The sequence below is a fragment of the Benincasa hispida genome, chromosome 12 (genome assembly GCF_027475165.1).
Source record: "Benincasa hispida cultivar pf3 chromosome 12, pf3_genome.v1.1, whole genome shotgun sequence".
Classification (NCBI taxonomy): domain Eukaryota; kingdom Viridiplantae; phylum Streptophyta; class Magnoliopsida; order Cucurbitales; family Cucurbitaceae; genus Benincasa; species Benincasa hispida.
Window position 1 is genome coordinate 27,848,016 of NC_143489.1, and position 26,384 is coordinate 27,874,399.

At 34.6% G+C, this 26,384-nt stretch overlaps 2 protein-coding genes across 3 annotated transcripts; one reads left to right on the forward strand and one right to left on the reverse strand.

Moving 5' to 3' along the window:
- Positions 1-1,822: 1,822 nt before the first annotated feature.
- LOC120092505 (receptor protein kinase-like protein ZAR1) lies at positions 1,823-4,512 on the forward strand. The gene is given in 3 exon segments (XM_039050601.2): positions 1,823-3,476; positions 3,605-3,993; positions 3,995-4,512. Coding segments are annotated over 3 exon segments (2,151 nt in total). The 5' UTR covers positions 1,823-2,008; the 3' UTR covers positions 4,289-4,512.
- Positions 4,513-8,742: 4,230 nt separating this feature from the next.
- LOC120092965 (alpha/beta hydrolase family protein) lies at positions 8,743-23,258 on the reverse strand. Of its 2 annotated transcripts, XR_016525525.1 has the most exons (10): positions 22,833-23,233; positions 22,618-22,695; positions 20,817-21,524; positions 20,525-20,627; positions 18,984-19,084; positions 18,636-18,810; positions 10,290-10,460; positions 10,096-10,196; positions 9,669-9,983; positions 8,743-9,014 (listed from the first exon to the last, which is right to left on the reverse strand). XR_016525525.1 is itself a non-coding variant. In XM_039051234.2 (9 exons), the coding sequence occupies exons 1-9, from the start codon at positions 23,100-23,102 to the stop codon at positions 9,924-9,926; spliced, it is 1,767 nt and encodes a 588-aa protein (XP_038907162.1). In that variant the 5' UTR covers positions 23,103-23,258; the 3' UTR covers positions 9,549-9,923. The 2 variants fall into 2 exon arrangements, 1 of the variants encoding a protein (XP_038907162.1); XM_039051234.2 differs by lacking the exon at positions 8,743-9,014 and having other exon boundaries at positions 9,549-9,983; positions 22,833-23,258.
- Positions 23,259-26,384: the final 3,126 nt, after the last annotated feature.

Here is a 26,384-nt window from a genome sequence, read left to right on the forward strand (position 1 = left end):
GCATCTTTAATCCAATATAAATAAAATGTAATGTGAGATTAGGGTTAATTTAATTAATGGAAAGTTGTGGGTTTGGGGTTGAATGAGTTAGGTTTAGATTCAAAGAGTTGGAAGTATGAGTGTGGTATTTGTTTGGTGACAGTAATCATTAATTATGATTAATAAGCAACAGAGGATGATAATGTTATCTATTAATTCTATGCATTGCATTGGCTTTCTCACTTATCAATTTTCTTCTTCCAATAATTTTGGGACCATCTCTTTGTTTCTCAACAACAATTGTGTTCCTTTTTCTTGGAGTTTGAAAACTAATGTATGCTATGAAATGTACAAGGATAAAGTCCAAATCATTATATTATAATAAATTATGATTATTTGTACTTGTGCCACTTAATGATTAATACCCCCAAGAAAATTTCCATACCAAGAGAAATTACTTAACATTGCACTTATTAGATGAAAAATAGTTTGGTGCATTTTGAGGAGTATCTATCTTTGTATATCTCATCAAATTGTTCAATCATAATTTGACATGTAGCAAATCATTCTTATTTATTTTTTTTAAATATATTAATTATTTTTTGGTGGGAGTGGTGAAAATGAAGCATAGGAAAGGATGCACCCAAGTATTATCCATATCAAATTATTTAATATTTTTTTTCTTCTCCCACCTCTACCATAGGGACAAGCAAAAAATAGTCAAAAAAATTTTATAAAAAAATTTAGACATAAGAATTTAGGTGGAAAATTCTAAAATCGGAGAAAATTTGTGACCCACTGAAAAGAAATCACTATGTAAAAAATTATTATAATCATGGATCCCTTTATTTTCAATTATAAGAGCATTCTTTTAAAACTTTATATCACTTGCACTCTTATCTCCATTCTTAAACTAAAACACAGGTTGATCCCAAATCTCCACTCTCAAACTTAAAAATACAAAAAGAAAACTTAGCTAGGATTAGCCCACCAAACTTAAATTATTTATAATTACGACGATTTAAAACTAAAATTATAGGCTCATTTTTAGTGCGTGTTTGAGATTGATTTTGAAATAGTTAAAATCATCTTTGTCATGCTTGAAATCACTTTAAATTACACTATTAATCACTCAAAATTAGTTTAATGTTTAATTTTACACTTTTAAATGCAGTTTTCATAATATTAAAATTGATTTAGAATGATTAAAAATATTTTTGAAATGATTTTTAGAATGACAAAAATCACCCTCAAACACGATAGTGTTTAGAGCACATGGCTTCTTTAGCCGTTCTGACATGAGACAATTACTATTATAATATTTTATCAAAATCCAACCTCAAACATATTAATAGTCCGTTTGGATTGACTTGAGAAAAAAATGTTTTTCAAAATTCTTTCTTATTTAAACTCTTTTGATGAAAACTCTATAAAATACACTTAAAATCCTTAAAAAAACTATTTTGAGTGTTTGTCAATCAATACAATTTTTCTAAAATGATATTTTTTTAATTAAAAATGTATTCTAAACATACTCTAAATCATATTAATGAAAAATAAAACTTTAAATTTAAATATAATAATAGTAATAATAATGATATAAAAAATTAAACAAATATAGGTATGAAAGTTCAAACAATGACATTTTATTCAAAATTATGTTTAAGAAAATTTGATGTGGACCGTTCCTTCTCTCTTCCGACTTCTCCTCACTCAACAGCGGCTTGTCGAATGGTTTTCTGCAAAATTTCGCGATAAAAACGATGGAAACTGCAGCATTGCATGGTTCCATTACTCAACCTTTTTCTGTTACATATCAAATCACAAATGAAAAATGAAAATGAAATAACAATTCTCTCTGATTCTTTATTTTTCCTCTCCACCCTTTACAGCCTCACACTCCCTTTCAAATTCTTTATCCCATCACTGTAAACTCCTTGAAGAATCCCCCCATTGTCTTTCCCAAAGCTCTCTGTTAGAACAAAAAGGTAATTGTAAGTTTTTTCTTTTTCTTTTTTAGTTCTTGGAAATGCTTGTGGGTCTGTTTCTCATTCTTTTGTGCTGTTCTGATTGTCTTCTTCTTGTGAGTTCTTTGAATGATGAAGGGTTTGTGCTTTTGTCACTTAAGCAGTCCATTAGTTTAGACCCAGATGGGGCTTTCAGCAATTGGGATTCTTCTGATGAAACCCCTTGTTCTTGGAATGGAATTGGTTGTGTAAAGGAAATAGTTGTTTCTGTTACCATTCCTAAGAAGAATTTGTATGGATTTCTTCCTTCTGCTCTTGGGGCTCTTTCTGGGCTTCGCCATTTGAATTTAAGAAACAATAGGCTTTATGGGAACTTGCCTTTTCAGCTCTTCTCTGCTCAAGCTCTGCAGAGCTTGGTTCTTTATGGGAATTCCTTTTCTGGGTTTGTTCCAAATGGGATTGGGAAGCTTAAATACCTTCAAACTTTGGATTTATCTCAAAATTTCTTCAATGGGTCATTACCCACTTCAATTATACAATGTAAGAGACTTAAAACCCTTGATGTTAGACAGAATAACTTCACTGGTCCATTGCCACATGGGTTTGGAACTAGCTTCAGTTCTTTGGAGAAACTGGATCTTTCATTTAATTCCTTTGATGGTTCCCTTCCTAGTGATTTGGGGAATTTGTCTAGCTTACAGGGCACTTTTGACTTGTCTCATAATCTTTTTTCTGGTTCAATTCCACCTAGCCTTGGAAACCTACCTGAAAAGGTTTACATTGATCTCAGCCATAACAATTTGAGTGGTCCAATACCTCAAAATGGTGCTCTGATGAACAGAGGACCCACTGCTTTTATTGGCAATCCGGGGCTCTGTGGTTCCCCATTGAAGAACACATGTTCTTCAGGAACTCTGAGTGCAAGCTCACCGTCCTTGCTTCCGTTTCTCCCGGACGATCATTCGCCGGGTATTTCTGGTGACAATGCTGAGAAAACTGGGGGATTGAGTAAGAGTGCTGTGATTGCAATAGTACTTGGTGATGTGATTGGCATATGTTTAGTTGGGTTATTGTTCTCATATTGTTATTCTAGAGTGTGTAATCCAAGGAGCAAAGACGAGATTGGGCATAGTTCCGATAAGGGGAAAGGAAGAAACGAGTGTTTATGCTTCAGGAAGGATGAATCTGAGTCGGTTTCACAGAATGTGGAGCAGTATGATCTTGTGCCATTGGATGCACAAGTTGCATTTGATCTTGATGAACTTCTCAAGGCATCGGCCTTTGTTATTGGCAAAAGTGGGATTGGTATAGTGTACAAAGTGGTGCTTGAAGATGGAGTTACATTGGCCGTGCGACGATTGGGCGAAGGCGGTTCGCAGAGGTTCAAAGAATTTCAAACAGAAGTAGAAGCAATAGCAAAGCTAAGGCATTCCAATCTTGTCAATCTTAGAGCCTATTACTGGTCTGTTGATGAGAAGCTGCTCATTTATGATTTCATACCTAATGGAAACCTTGCCACTGCCATTCATGGTACCATTTCACAACTCTTTTGTACACAAAAATTATAAATGAATGAAGCTTCATTTAGTAATCGTGATATATTTGCCTAATTCATTTACTTATATACTTGTTTGTTCCGTTATTTACGATATCGACAGGAAAGCCAGGAATGGTATCTTTCATGCCGTTATCCTGGTCTGCGAGGTTAAAGATCATGGAAGGAATTGCTAAAGGAATTGTCTATCTCCATGAATTCAGCCCCAAGAAGTATGTTCATGGAGATTTGAAACCCAACAACATACTGCTCAATCAGAACATGGAAGCCAAAATTTCTGATTTCGGCCTTGCTCGACTTGCGAATATTGCAGGAGGAACCCCAACCCTACAATCAAGTCGAGTGGCATCTGAGAAACCGTTAGATCCAAAACAACCGAAAACCGTAACATCCGAGATCATTTGCAATTCATCGTCCAACACAGGAACTTGTTATCAAGCCCCTGAATCACTCAAAGTCTTGAAACCATCCCAAAAATGGGATGTTTACTCCATATGGTGTGATCTTACTTGAAATGATAACTGGAAGATTCCCAGTAATCCAAGTGAGTTCTTCCTCTGAAATGGATCTTGTCCATTGGATTCAACTCTGCATTGAAGAACAGAAACCTCTTTCAGAAGTAATAGATCCATATCTAGTTCAAGATGCAGATAAAGAAGAAGAGTTCATCTCTGTACTCAAAATTGCTATGTCTTGTGTTCATGGAAGCCCTGAAAGGAGACCTACCATGAGACACGTCTCCGACGCCCTCGAAAGGCTATCATCTTCATCAACATCGAGGAATTAAAAATCCACACGATGAAGAAAAGAGGGAGCAAAAGTGATGGAAGTTTATGTGTTGATTAAGATAAGATAAAGATGGTAATGACTTTATTTTGATGTTTGCAAGATTCTTCTTGTTAGCTGTTAATTTTGAATAGAGTTTAGGCAAAGGTAGGGTCTGGTCTGCCCCAAGAGCATGCTGTTTTATAAATTTAATTAATAATGTTCAGATTTAGATTATGGTGGGAAGCTGTCTTCTTCTCTTTTGCTCTTTTTGCAGACCTTTGGAATCCTTCTTGGTTTTTATTTTATTTTATTTTCCCTTTTTTTCCCCTTTTTTTTTTTTTTTCTTTTTTCACAATTCAAAAGGTTATTTCTCTATTATTTGCTCCATCTTACTTTATAGTTATTCTAACTTTTCTTTTGTTAGATTCTTGTACTAATGGAAGTAATAATACAAGGATATATTAAAATAATTTTAGGTTAAACTACCATTTTGGTTCTAATACTTTGAATGTTGCTCAATTTTAGTTCCTATACTCTTATTTGTCAAATTCTAATCTCTGTATTTTTAATAAATCTTAAATTTAGTAATTCAAAGTTAACTTTTACAAAAGTTGGTTAAATATGAATAATAATTTTCATGTAAAAAAATATAATATGTGAATATATTTTCAAAATTTATAGTAAACGCTAATAGATAGCAAAAGAAATCAACAATGAATTAGCATTGGAGACTAAATTTAAGATTTATTGAAAGTACAAAGACTAAAATGGATAATTGAAAATTTAGGGATTAAAATTGAACAAGCTTCAAAGTATGGAGACCAAAATAATACTTTAACCAATATTTTAAGCTAATTATACCAAGAATTCAAGGTTATTATACTAAACCTTACATTAATAAAGTATTAATATATCAATCTCATGAACTTGTAAAGGAAAGAAAATGCAATATACTTTCTTGAATCATAAATAAAAACTAACTATGAAGCAATGTGATTTGTTTTGGGATGGAGAGCATTTCTTAATTTCTTCATTCGTATTTCATGGTTGAATCCAATTGTTTAGAGGCAATCAATTTGCTAAACAGCACTGTGGATAATATCACCGAGATCTCTTACTTTATCGAAGAGGCAAAGATTTGGGGATGCGTATTGGGTGTTATCTCTCTCTCATATTTGTCGATGCCAAAATGTTTTAGCGTACTCTCTTGCATCTAAAGCTTTAGAGGAGCGTGAGTCTTCACTTTTTGCTACTCCTTACTTCGAGTGGTTATCTATGCTTGTTCCTCACGATATAATCTTTTAGTTTAACCATTTTGTTTGTATTGTACTAAAAAAACTATGAAGATCATTGTAGAAAAAATGTTAGGGTAAAAGAATTAAGTTTTAAAAAATTTAAAGAATCTGATTGAATATCTTAAACCAATGAAACCTTTCCTCATTTTGAATTTTTGTGGATGCAAATTTATTTAAACATAAACAAAACACCATTTAAGACCCCAGTTTGAATCTAGTTTTTATTTAGTCAAATATTATATTTTTACTTTTTGATTTTTGATTTTAATTTTTATTTGGCCCTAAAGTTTCAAAATGTTCTACTTTCTTAACCTTTTGGGCTTTGAGTTTGGTTTTTTTTATTTAATCCTTATGTTTTAATATTTTACATTTTTACCTTTGAATTTTATTAATGATCACACTAGTCTTTGGAAACTTTTAGTTAATTAATTTTAAATGGTTATATTATGAAAAAAATTGAATTAATTTTAATACTGATAAAGATTAGTGACTACTAGTTAATTATAACTAATTTTGATAATGATGGAAAGTAAAAACTAATTAATTGATAGAATACCAGAACTAAAAATGAGTGTTTGATGTAAAGTTAAAAATAAAAGTGTAATTCTTCCAGTCTAGGACTAAATGAAAATAGAACTAAAAACTCAAAAATAAAAATGTAATAATTTAAAAGGAAAATTATTTAAAATGAAAATTTGATGAAAATATTTCCAAATATAGCAAAATATCATAGTCTATCAGTGATAGACACTGTTAGACATCTATCTTCAGTGTTTATCAATATCTATTAATAATAGATGATAGTAGTTTAATAGTACCTATTAGTATCTATCATTGATAAACAGTGATGTTTCGTTATATTTATAAATATTTTGGTTCATTTTTTCTATATTTAAAAATAATCCAATTTAAAATTCATAAACCAAATAAAATTCAACTCAAAACTCAGAAGTAAAAGTGTAACATTGTGAAACCTAAAATTTACATAAAAATAAGACCGGAAATCAAGAGACTAGTTTTTCCCTTAATAGTAATAATAATTATAATAAGAGAAAAGTAAAACAAAATTAAAAAAAAAATGTTGAAATATCATTTTGATCCATATATAATGAAACTTATTTAGTTTTAGTCACAATAAAGTAAAACAAAAATTAAAAACATGTTGAAATATCATTTTGATCTATATATAATGAAACTTATTAACTTTAGTCACAATACTTCAATTAATCTTAAATCTAGTCAATTGGTGTTTTTTTTTAAAAAAATCAGATTGATTAAATAATAACAACATTTTCCTTGAAAAAGAAAATACATGGAGATACTAAAATGAACAAAATTTAAAATAAATGAACTACATCTAAAATGATACCTAAAGAAAAAAGAAAAAAAACATAGAAAGACTGAAGAAAGCAGAAGAAAATCAAAGAATATGAAAAATGGAAGCATAAATTTTTGTATTATAATTTGAATGTCTGAAATGACACTTCTTTTGAGATGCCAACCAAACCAAACAGCTCAACTTTGTCCATTTCCCAACTCCAAAATAAAAACCCTTTTCTGTTCTCTTCTGCCTCAGCTTTATTCTCTCCATTTCTAATATAAATTATATCAATTTTTTCCTTTTTTTTTTCCATTTTTCTTTTTCTCCTAAATGTCTCTTTCTCAAAATTGGGACATAGTTTGAAATTTTGATTCATTTTCAACCTATCCTGTTTTTCCATCTGCCCTATTTAGAGGGATTATAGTTATTATTTCTTTTTGAAAAGTGGACACTGTTTTTTCACAAGTGTAATAATTACGACCTTACTTGAACAAGATCTGTTCTAAAGGTTGTACAAGTATATCCTTGATTCTAAGAAGTGTAAAAAAAAAAAGTATTTTTGACATTTATTATTGAAAATGTATACGACTATAATCTCATGTATAGATCATATATCTTCATTTTCTTTCTTTAAATGATCTTTACAACAAACGAATCTCCCACTATAAGACACAAAAAATGTTTATTCGATCGGTCACTCACAATAAGTTTTCCTGTTACTTCTAAATCAATGTTACTCTTATAATTAATTTATTATCTTTTAAAATAAGATTTTTTTTTATTCTCATTTGTAGTATACTTATCTAATATCTATTCCAAGTGTTTTCGTAAACATGATTTATGCAGTATAAATACTACAATTTTCATAAAACGTTTGTACTGTCGTCAATGTATATAGATTCGTTTATCCACAACAAATTACAATTTAATTGTATCTGAATTTCGAAGTTCGTCATTAATTTTTTTTTGTTTGTCACTTTTTTTTCACTGGTTAGTTTTTCTACAAATCATAAAATATTTTTTAAAAAAACATCTTTTTAGTCCCTTAATTTTGACGAGTGTATTTTTAGTCCCTCATATTTTAAATGGATCAATTTAGCCCCAAATTTTCAAAAACGGACTTAAAAGATCCCTCTAATAAAAAAAACATTAAATTTGAACAAAAAATTTTCTAGTACTTAAGTAACAAGATGAGTTTAAAAAAAAAGTTCAAACTTTTTCTCTGTTCTACTTCTCCATGGCTAAACTTAAAAAGAAAACTGAAGAAAAAAAATTGAGATCAATGATATCTTGGGGGAGGCGATTACATCTTGTTTTATCCGTTGATTCAGATGACCCTTTTCTTTTTTTCCACTTAATCTTGCCACTTAAGCACTGATCAATTTTTTTTTTTTTTTCAAATTCAGGGACTAAATTAGCCAATTTAAAACATGAGGACTGAAGATGTATCTTTTCCAAAATTTTTCTACAATATTTTTTTGGGTGCTAGTACTTGTGAGTAACATCGTTGGATGTATATACAGTATACATCTTGCAGGACCTAATTTGTTTACTTGTCTCGTCTTGAAGTCAATTTGCTCATATGTAGAATAAAGATTGTTTAGTAATCATAACCATAAATTATTTGTAAGCTGACCTAAAAATCCCATTTTAAAGGGCATGTATGAACCCACGCTTCCGTTATAGATACGAATAGTTTATTCAACAAGAAACCAGACCAACCCAAAATTTGCAACTCTCACTAATGTAAATCATGCAATTTATAACTAAAAAATGGAACCACAACAATAGAATGGTTTGATTCTTTTCCCATTTTTTGGCGCACCTCAACCATATTAAGTCACCGACAATTAGAACTTTTCTACATTAAATAGATCAAGTATATAAATATTTAAAATAATAATAATAATACTAAAGGTCGAGTAAATGAGTTTATACTCGAAAATAAGTTGTCAAACAAACCCATAATATAATTTGTACAAATGAAATAAAAATTTGGTCACTATATGATCATTTGAAATCAATTCCAGACATCCATTGAGAAGAACAATGCCTAGAAGTAACAAGCAAAAGTCACCTGTTTTCACTTGGTATCAAATCCACCCAAAGGAAGAACAGAATCATACGTCCTGCAGCACATTAGGTTAATTAGAAAGCTATGAGCTTTTTAGCATAAGGAAACAATCTCCATAAGTAATACTGAAAAAGGCTATAGCTTAGCTGCAAGTCCCCAAGTGAGATAGTGATCCATTACCGGCCAGCTCTTTCTGCTGAGCTTGGCTCGCATCGGAAAGTGGCTAGAACGACAGAAGAATTGTTATGAGGTTCACAAGCTCTTTGACCCGGTCATTGCAGCCTCTTTTTTGAGGAACTACCACTAGTTTCTAATACAACAATACTTCAAAATGGAGAACTTTTCCTTTCCATAATGGCCCTACATAAACTACCAGACTATAATATGTGACCGTCATGACTTGAACCAATTACCTCAATGATAACTAAATATGCAACATGTTCCTTCCATCCCATGAAGCAACATAAACTACCAGATTATAATATTTGGTTCCTTCCATCCCTGAAGCAACTCAGGGTCAAATAAAGAAAATCGGAGTAGAAACTTACAAATTCTTGTGAGGTGAAAAGACCGAACAGAGAAGTACAAGTTTCTTTAAGCAATAAATGATATAATACATAAAGTACAGAACATATCCATATATAATATATTACAATGAATATTTCAAGCTCTATTCTACACATAATTTTGTATGATCCAGAACTGGTACCTTGATTATCTTGACCTTTTCCCGTAATCATTTTCGTTTAGAGCCGACTAAGACGACATGGATTCAGCATCGGTTAATGAAACTTGTATGAAAAAGGAGTCTCAAAATCTTCAAAACCCTATCTGCACATAATCTACAATATTCGTTCTGCAAGGGAATTTTTTATCTCCAGCCATGAAAGTCAAAACCAGGATAAGGGTGTGTTACGTTTGAAAAAATTGAAGCAAAAAGAAAATTTGATTGATGGGTGGATAATCAAATTGCATCATGCTGGCTAATAAATTCGATGATACATGGGTACACCTGTTCAGCAGCCTGGAAGTGAATAATGGCAACATCAAATAGATTTAGAAAACAAAAGAGAGAATTTTCCGTTCACTATTGAATTCCATGTGAGTGAATGAAAGGAAGGGAAAGAAAATAATACCAGCCGTCCTCCAACTAAATCATAATGTGCATAATGTGGACCTCCTGGTTCTCCAAAACATTTATAGGTAACGAGGTGCTCGGGAATAAGCTTTGCAGTTTCTGCTTCATTGAAATCACCATAAACAAGATGGAAGAGATCGTATAATTATGAAGAAAAGAAAATTATATTCCACACCGGCACAATGAATGTACCTTCTACAGCTACAGGTGGACAGATTAGATCCTGGTCTCCAGCCAGGGCTAAGACTGGGACGTGGCATTTATGAATATGGTCCTTGTATAAAAAGGTATTGCTTCTGTCTCGTAAACCACCCTCTCGAAAAGCAGTAGTAAGTTGTAAGATGAGTTTAGCTGGAATGGTGCCTGCATTCATAGTTGAACTTGAGCTATGCGTCTCGATAGTTATATTATGAGCATGTGAAAATAATAAGAACTATGACAGGGAGATGGGAGTTATTGCCCAGATTGGTTCATTCTCATGTGAACCAAATTTTCGACATCTGAATAAATCCTTAAATAATTGACTTCCTATCTTAATCCATGTTCAATCCTCAATCCTCGATGTAAGTCACAGCAAGACTCTTAGAATGACTATAGATGCATCGGTTGCTGCCCTCTTTATCATAAACAAGCATAAACAAGTCATTTCCGACACGTTTTTTCCTTCTAAAAAATAAAAGAGAAAAGAAACAGCCATTTCCATACACGTTAACTCGAGACCAAAACATATTCAAAACAAACTCGAGGATTATTTTACCCAAAAAATGAGACAAATACTATATTATAAAGATTACCTTGGTCCTTATCCAATTGCCCCACTATCGACATCCCACGAACAATAGCTACATCAGAAAAATTTTATTTCCAAATCTATTTCGTAGACGCTCCTGTTTGTATGTCCTGTTTCTTAGAGTGTTTGCTTTGTCCCGGAACAAGAGTAAGAGTAGTAGTGTTCAGGCTTTGCTGGGATGAGGTCTACGAGTGGAAGCATGGGGAAACAATTTGAGGAGAAATCTTACCGATAAAGAGGTGGAACAGTGGTTGATCATTTTAATTAAACGGCCAAGAGCATTCACTCCAAATCTCCCAAGACCTTAAACAGTGGATGAATATTTCGCTGGGCAGTTAACACCATACAATTCCAGGAAATTTTCTTATAATAAGTATTGTTACAAAAATCCTAACTGTCCCTCCTCCTCCAATACCCTTTTTTAATATCTATTTCTAGGCTAGCTTTGCATGACCACTACAATACTCATAAAATAACCATAGGATCATACTGAATTTCATTTTTCAAGGAAAATCATTTTCACCATTTCCCTTAAATGCTCAAATATGATAGGTGGTGGTTTTGGCTAGCTAATAATTTGGGTCTATTGAAAAATAAAAGAAGAAAGGATGAAGACAAGATTAACGTGAAAAACTCTAGGCCAGGGAGAAAAAACCACAATAGATAAATTCTTATTAATTTGTTACATTTACAAAGCACCACAGACTCAGAATTAAATAGACTCAGAACAACCTTAAAATAGGAGAGAGAGAGAAATAAAAGACTAAAATGCACTTAGGGCAAATACACTATATTTCGACACTCCCCCTCAAGTTGGGGTGTAGATATCAATAAGACCCAACTTGCTCACACAAGCATCGAAGCTCTGCTTTGGCAATCCTTTAGTGAGGACATCAACCACCTGTTGGCTTGAAGGAAGGTAAGGAATACAAACACTGTCGTTGTCTAGTTTTTCTTTAATAAAGTGTCTGTCAATCTCCACATGTTTTGTTCTGTCATGTTGAATTGGGTTGTTGGCAATACTGATAGCTACCTTGTTATCGCAATAAAGTTTCATAGGCTCACGACTGTCCTGGTGAAGATCAGATAAAACTTTCTTTAACCATCTCTCTTTGCATATTCCCAGACTCATAACCCTGTATTCTGCCTCAGCACTACTTCTAGCAACCATTCCTTGTTTCTTACTTCGCTAGGTAACAAGATTCCCCCACACAAAGGTACAGTATCCAGAGGTTGACTTCCGATCGGTAACAGATCCTGCCCAATCTGAGTCAGTATAAGCCTCGATGGATCTTCTGTCATGTTTCCTGAACATTAAGCCTTTCCCCGAAGCAGATTTCAGATACCTCAGAATTCGAGTGATGACCTCCATATGCTTCTCGTAGGGAGCCTGCATAAACTGATTGACCATACTGACAGCATAAGATATATTTGGTCTGGTATGAAACAGGTAAATCAATTTCCCTACGAGACGCTGATACCTTTCTTTATCAAGAGGAACTCCTTCAACAGAATCTCCCAGTTTGGTGCTATTCTCCGTTTTAATTTGACAATCTCTGTTGCATTGTCACCTAACAGAACAATGCCATCAACGTACACAATTAACACCGCAATCTTCCCGGATGCTGATTTCTTTGTGAACAAGGTAGGATCAGAATGCCCCTGAACAAAATCTTAGAACTTAACAAAGGTGGTGAATCTGTCGAACCACGATTTCGGAGACTGTTTTAAGCCATATAAGGATTTTATGAGTTTACAAACCCGATTATCAAATTGTGCTTCAAACCCAGGAGGAGGGTTTATATATACCTCTTCTAACTCATCATTTAGGAATGCATTCTTTACATCAAGTTGATGGATAAACCAGTTTTTGTTAACAACAACGGAGAGAAGAACCCGGGGACTGTGGTCAACTTTGCCATTGGAGAAAAAGTTTCTGAGTAATCAATCTCATATGTCTGACCTTGTACCTATCAAGGGTCCCATCAGACTTATACTTAATCGTGAACACCCACTTGCACACAACTGTTTTATGGTCTCTAGGAAGAGCAACCAGATCCCATGTTCCATTTGTTTTGAGAGCTTTCATCTCTTCCATAACAGCAACCATCCACTCGGGAATTTCCATGGTCATATGCATGTTGGTAGGTATTGTCATAGTATCCATGTTGATAGTGAAGGCTTTAAACCTAGACGACAACTCGACAAGTTACTGTAAGACAGGAAACTACGCATAGAGTACCTGGTACATGACCTAGTTCCTTTCCGTAGTGCAATTGGTATATCAAGCGTGACATCGTAATCTCCTGGTTCATCTGACTCCTCATCAGTACAAGAACAGGAACCTCATTGCCCATTTATGGCAAGTCCTCACTCCCCTGAGTATCTCCTGGTGCCTCATTACTACCTGCAGTTTTGACATTGTCTGGGACAATCTTATTAGTCTCACCATTCTCACCCACATCACCTCCAACGCAATCATTCTCACCCACATCACCTCCAACATAATCATTTGCCCCTACAGAACATCATTAGAAACAGAAGTACCTTGAACTTGAGCTGGTACCGGTTCAGACTCTTGGACAGTTTCCGGTGGAGCAACAGGAGGCACTATTTCCTTTCTAAGATGTTATCCAGGGTACTTGTATGGTAGGAAGGACAAAGTCATTCGAATCGAGAATAGGCGCTGGAATGAAGTCCATAGGAATAGAATATGTACATGAGTTAGTCTCTTCGCCGATGGTCTCCCCCTGAAGAGGACCAACGGAAAAGAAGGGTTTATCCTCAAGGAAAGGGACATCCATAGTGACAAAGTACTTCCTTGAGGATGGATGAAAGCACTTATAACCTCGTTGGTGAAGCGAGTACCCGACAAAGACGCACTTTTGAGCACAAGAAGCAAATTTAGTTTGGTGAGGACCGTGGCTATGAACAAAAACAGTACACCCAAACACTCGAAGGGGAACATCTGGGATGAGACACGTGAATGAAAGACTTTTTGAAACACTCAAGGGGTATATGAAATTTAAGAACACGGGAGAGCATCTGATTAAAAAGGCGTACAGCCGTTGAAACTGCATCCTCCCATAAATGTGAGGGAAGAGACGCAGGAAGCATGAGAGAACGGGCAACCTCGATAAGGTGGCAATTTTTCCGTTCGGCCACTCCATTTTTTTGTGGGGTATAAGCACACAAATTTTGATGAACGAAAGTTAAAAACTCATGTAGGGTGTTATTAACAAACTCCCGCCCATTGTCACTTCGAAGGTAGTATAGAACTGTTGGAAAACAGACGTGACTTCCGACTTATCAGTAAGAAGAAAGACCCATGTAAGACGGGTGTGATCATCGATAAAAGTGACAGTCCAACGCTTACCGGATAAGGTAGTGACGTTTGAAGGACCCCAAACATCATTATAAACCAAACGGAAAGGTTGGGAAGGTTTGTAAGGTTGAGAGGAGAAGGAAACCCTGGGTTGTTTTGCACGTATACAGACATCACAAGATAACGAAGAAATATCCACATTACGAAACAAATGGGGAAACAAATACTTCATATATTGAAAGTTTGGGTGACCAAGGTGGAAATGCCACAATAAATAATCTTTTTCAGAAATTGTAAATGAAAAAAATAAGCTAGTCCTAGACAAACTCCTAGAGGTGGCATCATTGGAAAGGAAATAAAGACCCCTATCATGCCAGGCAGTACCAATCGTCGTCCCCGAGCTCAAGTCCTAAAAGGAAATAGCATCAGGTGAGAACATAACTCTATAGTTTAAATCTCTAGTTATTCTACTTATAGACAGTAAATTGTAAGAGATCTTTGGCATATGTAACACATTCTGTAAGATCAAGTCATGGAAGGGAGACAAATGACTTTTTCCTACAATATGAGAGAAATCGATCAGATGAACCTAGTAAGATCAAGCACATGTAACTCATTTCCAGCACTTGGAGAATATGAGAGAAATGGATCAGATGAACCTGTTAAGTGATTGATCGCTCCTGAATCTAGTATCCATGATTCTTGTCCCTCAATAAGTAAACTAAAAGATTAAGGGGTACCTGATTGGACAATCGCATTGACCCTAACAGTACCTGGGTCACTTGGGTTAGTCACCTAAGACTGTGCAGCGACATCAATAGACTCATTCACGAGTGCCCCACCAGATTTTGACTTGTCATTAGGAGGGTGACGTTTACCATTCGAGGGTCGACCATGTAGTTTCTAGCACTGATCCTTCATGTGCCATGGTTTCTTGCAATGCTCACATATTGGAGGAGGTTTCCCATTCTACTTGTCACTATCAGATCCAGATGATTTCACCCCGAACGCGGCCGAGTCAACAATTGTAACGACGGAACCGTTCATAGCACTCGACCTATCCTCCTTTAATCGACCTCAAAGCAGACCTCTATAAGAGGTAGTATTGGCCTTTGTCCCAGTATTCAACTTCGAACAATATCGAATTTTGAGTTTAAACCAACAGGAAGTCATAAACACGGCCAATTTCCTCAATCTTCGAATATTGAACCCTGCCGCATGAGCAATTCCAAACAATTTCGCGACACAAGTCCATCTCCTGCCATAGTAGAGATAATTTATTGAAGTAGGAGGTCACATCCATGGTCCTTTGCTTGCATTAATGGACTTGTTTCCGCAATGTATACAGATGTGAAGCGTTCTGCCTTTTTTAATACAGCTTTTGGACCGCCTCCCAAATGTCCCGAGCAATAGCAAAATAGAGCAGGGGTTATCCAATCTGAGGTTCCATGCTGTTAATCAGTATCGAGAAGAGTAGAGAGTCCTCTCCCTTCTAGACACGCTCCTGAGGATCCTCAGGATTTGGTCTCGATATCTCACCGATCAGATATCCAAACTTATGTCACCCCTTGATAACCATTTTAACGGATTGAGACCAAACTTATGTCACCCCTTGATGACCATTTTAACGGATTGAGACCAGGAGAAATAATTCTGACCATTCAGTTTCTCTCCTATGGTTATCCCTGCATAATTCCCCATAAAACCAGACAAAATATTTGTAGTAAGTAAACTAGGGAAAGCTGTTACCGGATTTTTCGAGTATAACGGTAGGCCAGACGACAAGCCTAGTTGGAGTTTGACTGAAAATTTGTCGTTGTCCCAAAAACCGCCCCAACCGCTGCAATCAGGTGTTGAAGACTTGCTAACTGTTGTTGAATTCCAACAGAGCTGCCATAACCAATCGACCCATGCTGAGGGAAAATATATGTGGGATGTTTCTACCACATGAACCCAAAAATGAAATCTCAGCCGTGGGAAGGCCAGATTGGGCAGAATAGGGCTTTGGTTGGGCTGGTGGGATCGACTGGATAGAATAGGGCTAGTGTTGTTGGGTTGGTTGCAGCGTGCTTGGAAGGATGTGGATGGCACCGCATCAGGGAGCCCACTAGAAGATGCGACAAAATCTGCTGCTCTCGTGGCGATTGGTGCGAGATCGACTGGCGCTGCACCCGACGTGGCTAGGATGCTTGGAGTAGGGAGGCATCCAAACGGGTGAGGAGCACTGAAGACGGCTGGAAGCTAGACGCTGGACCCGATCGGCTGCAGGAATGGCATGGTCGAAGCGGCTCTCGGTTGGGCAGCAACGTCTGGGTGAGATCCGACCGGCTGGAGCTCGTGCGATGCAGCTTGACTAGTTCTGATCAACTGCTATGTCTGCACCGGGCTGAGGATAGACCGGAGGTATTGATCGACAACGGCCTAAATCGCGGCGGTAGTTGTTGCTTCTGCCATAGTCTCATCACCTGCTAGGGTTACGATTGAATTTCTTCTATCCAAGCTAGGGTTTCATAACCTGTCTCTGATACCATATTGAAAAATAAGGGAAGAAAAGATGAAGACAAGGTTTACATGGAAAACCCTTGGCCAGAGAGAAAAAACCACAATAGATAAATTCTTATTAATTTGTTACATTTACCAAGCACCACAGACTCGGAATTAAATAGACTCAGAACAACCTTAAAATAGCAGAGAGAGAGAAAAAAACTAAAATGCCCTTAGGGCAAATACACCAAATTTCAATAGGATCCTCTTCCACTCTCTTCCTTTTTCAGGAAAAAGAAAAACGGTGAACAAAGGTAAGCACAACAAGCCTTCCATCTCCCACACGATTTGGAAAAGCAACTATAAAAATTCCCGAAAAAGATTAGATTATTCCTATGGGAACTCTGACATGGCAGCACCTAGTTGGCCATCCTAGGTAAAAAGGATACTTAGACTCAGGACCATATCTTATAAACCACTTGACCATTGTACTTTTGCATCTCACCTTTAGAATCATCATATGGAATTCTTCAATTGGTACACTACCAACCCACTCTCTATGTGCTCTGAAGGGCATCTGTATTTTATGGAGAAGGAAATCATCGGCTTAACTTAATCTTGGTAGGATTGCAGCTAGGCATTCTTCTAGGGCCCGAGAGGAATAAGTCTTCAACAAGGAGTCCACGTGCTCAGCGAAAAGAATGTTTTTGGATACACCTAGGACATGGATTCTATATGAACCAATGGACCGTGACTGGTCGTTACTACTAGCAATGACTTACTTTTTTATTACTTCATCCTTTCCATATCCCTCTCACTTGTTCTCAATTACTCATCAAGTGGCACTCAGTTCCTGTAGAAAATTCTTCAATCACCAAATTTTTTTTTCTATCTCTTGGAGTAAATTTTCAGCCCCTTTCAATTCTTACAACTTATCTTTTCCATATGCTAACTGGAAAACCAACCTTCGCATGGGTTTTTTGAGTTATCCTCCCCATCTTGTAATTCCATTGTATCAATGAAATGAAATTGGCTTATCTTTTTGTAATCCACCATTGGTGGTCATTTCCTTTATCAACCATAATCATTCATCAATGAAATGTCTTCATTTCTCTCTTAAAAAAATGGATGAAATTGGTTTCTCATTAAAAATGAAAAATAAATACTCCCCCCCCCCATACGAACATGTGACTCAAGGAAAAATTGTTCTAATTAGTCCTTGAATTCAATTGGTTGATAGCTGACCTAGCGGAAAGATAATTTGATGATTAAGTTGCTGATCAGATTAAGCTATTGAGCTAACAATGCAGTTTTAATCATAGTGGCAAACTTCGTTGATTGGACTGTTGAGCTGGTGATTCCTTCTCTTTCCACCATCTCCTTCCCCCTTCTCTGTCTTCTCTCATCCTTTTTATCCTCCTCCAATGGACTCGACGCAGAAGCTAAGCTCAATATAATGTAATTAGAAATTTAACTGCCCCGTCATCTTGACCTGACGATCAACTAAGCTCGAGTCGTTGAAAACTATTTCACAAACATTAGAAAAAAAAAAAAGAGATTCAAACCACAAGGACTATGTGTAATTCACTCCATCTATCTTTTATTCCCCTTTCTTTCTTTCTTTCTTTCTTTTTTCTTCTTTTTCTTCAGCATTTTTTGTCCCCCAAAAAAAATTAATTAATTAAAATAATAATAATGCACCTTGTCAATTCAATTTACCAAGGCGAACTCTTTTTATTGGTATAACCATAAGTGAAAAGGCTCGTTTCCCCTTGATAGACCAGTTGAAAGCTATAACATACACAACACAAGCAACCATTAAAGCATCCTTGCTACTAGAAGATAAATTAAGAAACTTCATGCATGTGGTCGACTATACCCCTTAACTAAAAGCTAATAGAATCTGAATAAGAAGAAAAGCTTAAGAAGGAATGCTTACAGAAGTTGTTCAAGACGAGTTTTTTTAACATTTCAGGCTGCATCATATCTTCTGCCGAAATAAGATTATTTAGCCAAGAAAAGACATAAGGAGGGCGAGATGATAGAGGATATGAAGCTGATAGCAGAGCTCCTAATGGAACAACTGGAACATTAAGAGCCTGTGCAGGATCTGCCTGTAAGAAAAGTACAGTAGTATTAATGCATAATCAAGAAACTAATGACTTGTTGAAGTGTTGAATTGACAATAATAAAGACGCACTCAAAGATATTTGCTAACAATAAAAATTTATGAATCAAAGACGGTGTTAATTTCTCAGTTGAAAACATTTGAACTTGCTTCACTCACAAGGGGCAAAAGCAATTTCAGCGCTGATTTTGAAGAAGTATAGTCCAGGGAGGACGCCAAAGTAACAATAGCAGCAAATCTGGGGTCTCGTCCTTCAAAACCTTATAAGAGAACAGATGCATAAGAAATTACTCATTCCAGATAACAGAAAGAAACAGAGTAGGGTGGCAATGCATAGTAAATGAAAATTTCTACCTAACACAAATAAATTAGTATTATTTTTTTGAAAGGTATTGTAACAGAAAGAAACAGAGTAGGGTGGCAATGCATAGTAAATGAAAATTTCTACCTAACACAAATAAATTAGTATTATTTTTTTGAAATGTATTGTAATTAAAATGTGGGGTGGGAGAATCAAATCTCAAACCTTGAGGTCAATAGTATGAACACTATGCCAGTTGAGCTACGCTCTTATTGGCAACACAAATAAATTAGTATTAAAGATCATTCTTTTTAGAACTCAAGGACATAGTTGTACAACCTATAGAACAGATCCTGTTCAAGTATGGTCGTCAAACATCATTCTTTTTAGAAAGAAAAACTGAGACTTCATTGTATTAAAGATTATTAAATGATAGGATAGGAATAACGTAGCAAATACTAGCATTAAGAATAACAATGACAATAAAATCACATATCTTACAACAAATAAAATATAAAACCTTACTGCTTAACTTACCACTAAAACTTAAGTTACACTACTAGACTAGTAAGTTTAAGAATTTCACAGATAAACACCACAAAATACTTCGTACCAATTTCAATAATGTACATAAGAAAAGCAGTCATCCTGAGCTCATTCCTCATTATATGCAAGAAAATCAACAAAAATGTAATGGAAACACCACTCGAAAGAGTCAAAATTGTTAAGAAAAGAATTTGATAGGAGAACGAAGTTTTAAACTCTATAGGTGTTCAATGGATCAAAATCTTCATCACAAATGGGAATATAATGCTGTCGTTACAACCTTCACGTTTCATTGTTATCTTTACCGAACTTCCAGTATTTCTTTTCTTCTGTAACCATGAAAATGCTACAAACAGTTATACCAATTCTTTTCAATCGTTCCATCTGTTGAGTGATTTATGGCACTTCCATTGACAGCTTCATAGGGCTTGAACATCTAATCTACATTACATATGCTAGCATCTAAAGTATGATAGTGATAATGTTTATCAATGATCTTAACCGACAATTATAGTCTTCATTACATGCAGGTAGGCTTGTATGAAAATCGTTCAGTGTTGTAATTAATAAAACACATAGAAGGATAATCAACTTAAAAGGGCAAAAAACCAAAGAAAGTTTAGAGTGCGCAGTGTGCTTGTTAGAGAGACCGAGGAGGAGAGGAAAAGCTGCTATATTTCCATAAAATAAAAGATAAAGCACAATAACTTTTGGGGAAAAAACAAAGGATGCATAAATATAACATTTAGCCACAGATGACCTTTGATGAATAAAAGAAGAATCTGTAGAAATTCTCATAGGTGAAGCAAATCAAACCCAAACATGAAACACATGAGAAACTACACAAACTTACCACAACGAGAAAGTTCTGCATAAAGCAAGATACCACCCATTGAGTGCCCAATAGCAAGCAATTTACCATCTTTTGGCTTGCTTATAGCCCTGATATAATCAATCTGCAAATGGAAGTCAACAATGTTTAATTTTTTCATGACTATAGAGCAACTTCCTATTTAAATTTAACTAAAATCTAAGATGAAATCTGCGAGATCTAAAAAGTTCAAGTTCAGTTCAGAAACTAGCTACAATTAGTGGCTGGCTGACTGTAGATATGGCCATTTCAACAAGATAAAATGTCACCTCACCGCAGCAGGTACGTCCTCTAGCAGGTAATGATCAAAGTCCCAGTCATACTTCACTATTAAATCCAGTTGTTTCTGAAAATCATCAATTGTTGAAGAAAACCGATCTTGCAAATTGAACAATGGAGGTGAAACGGATCGTTGACCGTCTTCAATAATTTCTACAAGCCTTTGACTCAAATCCCTGATCTGGCCAGCAATGACTGAGGTCTGTCCTGTTTCCAACAAATTTGAAAGCCTTCCCCTCACCTCATTAAAACGTTCAGATAATTGGGAATCAACTAAGAGTTTTGAAATTTGATCAAATAGTTTAGCAGACATAAGTCTTGATTGACCTTCACTTAGAAAGCCAGATAGCCGTTCTGACAGACGCATAAAAGTTTCTGTTAACTCTGAAACCAAACTTGACTCATCCCAAATTGTTGTTATTCCTATGAAATTTTCTTCTTCAACCATAGAAAAATCGGATTCTTTCCCATTGATGCAACTATCTGATTTTGCAAGGTCATTTAAAATTTTTGTTGACTCTTCTGCCACATGTAAGGTTCCATTAATTTTGCTCTCAGAGGCTGCTTCCATTTTGTCAGATTTAACTTTAGCTGAATGTTCAATTACTTTCAAATTTGGTTCCTCCAAGCTCAATCCTGCACCTCGAACTTCAAGAATCCATGTATCAAACCCCTGGCCAGACATATACCGCGCAAAAGAACACTGCAAAATTGAAAATAGTACATGAAAGAAAGAAACACATGGTAATCCAACGAGCCTGAAAAAACATTCTTATCGAATAATTTTAACTTGATATAGTGGGTTGGATATTAGGCGAAGTCCATGATGAAAAAAGAGAAGTTCATCCCTAAGTTGGGAGAACACTCTCTAAAAAACTAAAGGTCTATTTCAGTAAAATTCAAAACGCTTGCAAATACACCCTAAAGTAACTTAGGGGAAAATATGACAATTAACTAACTAAATCTTATATACTAATTAAACAATATTTAATCTAGAATTAACAATTAAACCAATATTAACTAAATTACACAAATTATCTAACCTTCATCCTACATCACATCTTTGATTACATTAGCACAGACAATCCGGCAGATCAAGAAAAAAAGAACTTTTGCAGCTTTGCATAGCAAGGAAACGAAATAGAACTCAAACGCAAGATACAAAAGCAGCGAATTATATCAAAATTGTCCGGAAAAACATTTAAAAGTAGATGCTCAAATTGGCGGCAATGATGTTGGATCTATAGTGCAAGTTGGAAGTCCAGGCCTACAAGGAAAACAGAAAAAAAAAAATTGACACTAAAAATGCCAATTGAAGTACAGAGAGCTCCCAATTTAGATTTTTATTACCTAGTACTCATCGTTTTTCTTGGTTCTGATTATGTTTTTTTTGGGTAATTACCAAACCTTAGGTTCTTATTTTAAAAAGGATTTGTCTACAATCTCATGTCTTCATATTACTAAAGTACACTGCTATACTTTTAGCTAAACAATTTTTGCCATAGATGGTAGTGCTTATGCTTCTGCTTTCTGTTATAGAAGAAAGCAGGTGGGGAAGGCCATCAATCACTAGGTAGCGAGGGCAGTAGAATTCCGCATGGAACCAAATAAACTAAAAGCTCTAAAAACTTTATTTACTTGGAATTTGGATATCATATCAATTCAGCAATAGAACGTACTAATATAGCAATCTATAAAATCTCTATTAATGTCATAGCAAGCAAAGAGTATTTACAAATCGTAAAAGACCATAAACTCATAAGTACACCTCCGATTCTTGGCACAGGAAAACTTACCCCAGGGGCGAGATCATAACCAATGGCATTAGTCCCGACTCCGGATAATAACAACAGCGGATGATTCCTCGGAGGCGCCTGTTCAATCGCGTATCACACAGAAAAACAATTCAAACCTAAGCGCCAACTCACTCACATCGCAAATCACAATCCACGAATAAAAGAAAGAAAGTTTTCATCTTGAATCTCAGAGTACGGAAGGAATTAGAAATTGCCTGAGGGGAGGGATGGTAGCGCCAGAGTGCAAGCCGCCAGTCAGAATTCGGTACAGAAACATAATGAAGTTCGTCGGCCGTACAAATCGACGGTTTCTCAGGAATTCTGACAGCATCACCGGTGGAGAATGCTCTCAACTTGAAGGAGGGAAAGAGAAGTTTACCTGAAAAGGTGGCGGTTCGCCGGGACATGAGATTAGGGGAGAGGGAGCGGAAAGTGGAGGAGGCGATGTGATAAACACAGCGAATATCGGATTGAACCGTCGCCATCGGCGGAGGCGGTTGCGCGAAAGAGCGGGAGCGCGGTCACCGACCAATGTGCTAATTTTACTTTTCTTTTTTTGGAGAATAAGAAAAATAAAATAAAAAGACCAAAGAAATATGGCCATAAAGAAAAAGGAAAAAAGAGAGTTAAAACTTGTTCACACTCTTGCCTTTGCCTCGCTTTTTCACGTTTAGGGAATCTAGTTGATGACTACATGGACTTCCATACTCTACACGTGGCTTCTCGACAGCCAAACACGCTTGTCAATTTTTTATAAGAAAAAACACTAATGAATAATGGATCACACCTTCGTAGATGAGTTAGAACTTAGGTCACGTTTACTATAGTCTAAAGCTAACAAATCCATGGTAATTTAAGAAATGGGTCTCATTTAATTATATTTGATGTTGTTTACTTGTGTTCTACATTTACACATAGGACTCACTTCCAAATCTATAATCAACAACCGTAACTAATTAACATGTCATGTGTTCTATATTCGTATTGACACATATGACTCACTTCCAAATTTATAATAACAAATGCAAATTAATTAACAAGTCAAGCGTGTTCATGTCATGTCGTTATTGTTACAATTTGATCCTCAAAGATAACAGTAATAATAAACGTGTTAAAATTCACAATTTTAAGTAGATGTAATCAAAAGCAATTTAATTATATTTGCGATTTAAGCTCATTATAATTGATCCATCAATGAAATCTCACACCAATTTTCATTACGATTCAGTAAATGTGGCCTTAGAATTTAACTATGCTGGAATCCACTTTTGGTTAGATAGATTTTAAATTATTTTGAAGCTATAACAAATGTAAGATTTTTTTTAGGGGAAAAAAAGTTAGAATTTAGCTTATTTTAGTAATTGAACTTTTTTTAAGTTGCCTTTTATTTTTTGGGTTTGAAAAATGGTTTATTTAGATCTTGTCGGATAACTATTTGGTTTTTTATTTTTAATTTTTGAAAATTAAATATATAAACATCAATTTTACTTCCAACTTTCTTGCTTTATTATCTCGGGGCAACTGGATAAATGGCCATATTTAATTAATGGTTTTGAAAAAAGGTCAAACATGTTTATTTTTTGATAAATGGCCACTACTAAATCTATAGAAAAACAGTTAGGAAGCAATAGACTAAAACACCCTTTATTTGAAATCTAGAAAATTGTAACTAAAATAAAGGAAAATTTTAAGGAAAAGATATCTTCACGAATATATGAAATTCAAAATAATGTAGAATCAGGAGACACTATCCGATGAAAAATTCAGTTTAACGACAAAAACTTAAATATGAAAACTTAAAATTAGAAAATTTATACAAAGTTGAATAAAAAATTAAAGAAATCATAAGTCAAAATCAAACATATGAGGTAGTTTGGAGAAAATACATTGTATTCGAGAGAGAGGAAAAAAAAAACACCTAACTTCATACATCTCCAATTCCATCATATTTGAAACAATCCCTCTTGTCGGTGAATATTTTCAGAAAAAGTCATAATTGAAAACTTGCAATACGCTTTCTTTAAACATCAAATCATGTCGATGAAATTAATTTTGAATAAGGGATTAATAATCACTTACCATATAATGATAAACATTTCCTTCACCTTTGTTTGAAACTCTTGCAAACGTTCATTCGAATCTTGTTAACTTCCCTTCTTCTTGGGCGTACATATATTTTCCACTCCTATTAGCTTGTTCTTCTAAAACCTTCATCAGAAACTTGCTATAAATATTAAGATAGTGGAAGGTAGGAATGGGGGAGATCTTAAAATTATTATGCTAATAGTTTCGTGTCCGACAAATATCGAGGAATTTTAATCTTAAGATTTGATGCATTAATTTAGGATCACCTAGGATCCACAAAATGTGGGATTCTTGGTTTGAATATTGTTAATGTTTAAATTTTGATTTTTTATTATATGAAATTTGATTTAAGATGTTTGAAAAGATTCATTTGCACTATCTTAGGACATATAGGGAGAGAAATAAGATGATAGAGTTAAAACTAGAAGAATGATAGAAAAAATTAAATGTCCATTCATATCTTATAGTGTATTTATTTACTATATTTTAACACAATTATGGTGTATTTGAAGGTAGTCTATTACTTATTTTGAATTATAGGTTCAATAGACTAAGGGTTTGAGAATATTGTTAATAATTTCCATAATATTCAATAATTATAACAAGCAGTCAATATTTTATGTGTTCAAATAAATCTGACATTGACGTAAATACTTTGTATTTTTATATGTTATGATCAAGAATATTTAATAATTGTAACAAGTACTTAGTAATTGATATTTGTTAATCATAACATTTACTTAGTAATTGATATTTGTTAATCATAACATTCTTTTAAAAAGATATTTGTTCATAACATTTAACATAGACAGATACTTTGTAAGAGTGAATACGAAAAAAAAATTCAAATTGGCCACGCAAAAAGTAATGTTAATAACTTGATATTTACGTTATAGATTTTTTTTTTTAGCAAAAATTACAAAGTCAATCGATAGACACTATTTTTGAACCATTTAAACTATCAATGTCATAAAGATGTACTATTATGCAAAGATTCGTTGTATATTATAGTTTTATTAAGTGTTAAATAAAAAAGAAAAAAAAATAGATATAGTTTTAAGGGGAGAATCTAAGTGTTAAATACATGTAAATCTCTAAATATTTGAAAATAATAACCAACGATAATTTCAAATTGAATTTCAAGTATTAAAAATGATAATGGGAACGAAATCTAAGCTAAAGAACATTTTTAAAAACTTAACTCGAGAAGTGAGAGATTGTGAAAAAGTTTCAGTTGTATTTTTCATCAAATGAGATAACGAGAATCCAACCAGGGTAAAGTGAGGAGAAAATTTCTGTCGATGGAAACAAAATCCTAATTTGGTCATAGTTTAGTAAATTTAAAAAATGATCATCATTCAAAAGTGGGATATTCTATACAAAGGAGTTTATATGAGACCAGACTACGAAATATTTAGTCTCATTATATAACATCATTCATAATAGAGACTTACATTTCACCAAGATGACCATAAGTAACATGATCTGAATCCTAAGTGAGTTATTAACTCCTGTCGTCCTTTGATTTGTATAGGTGAGAGTCGCCAGATCGCCGACTCAACAAGCCTACCATTTTGGGGATTCATCTTATTAAGGAGCTGAAAACATATCTACACAATAAGGAATTCACTCTTCCCCCAACTTTGGGATAAGTAGATAAATTGCTCCCTTAAAGCTGATTC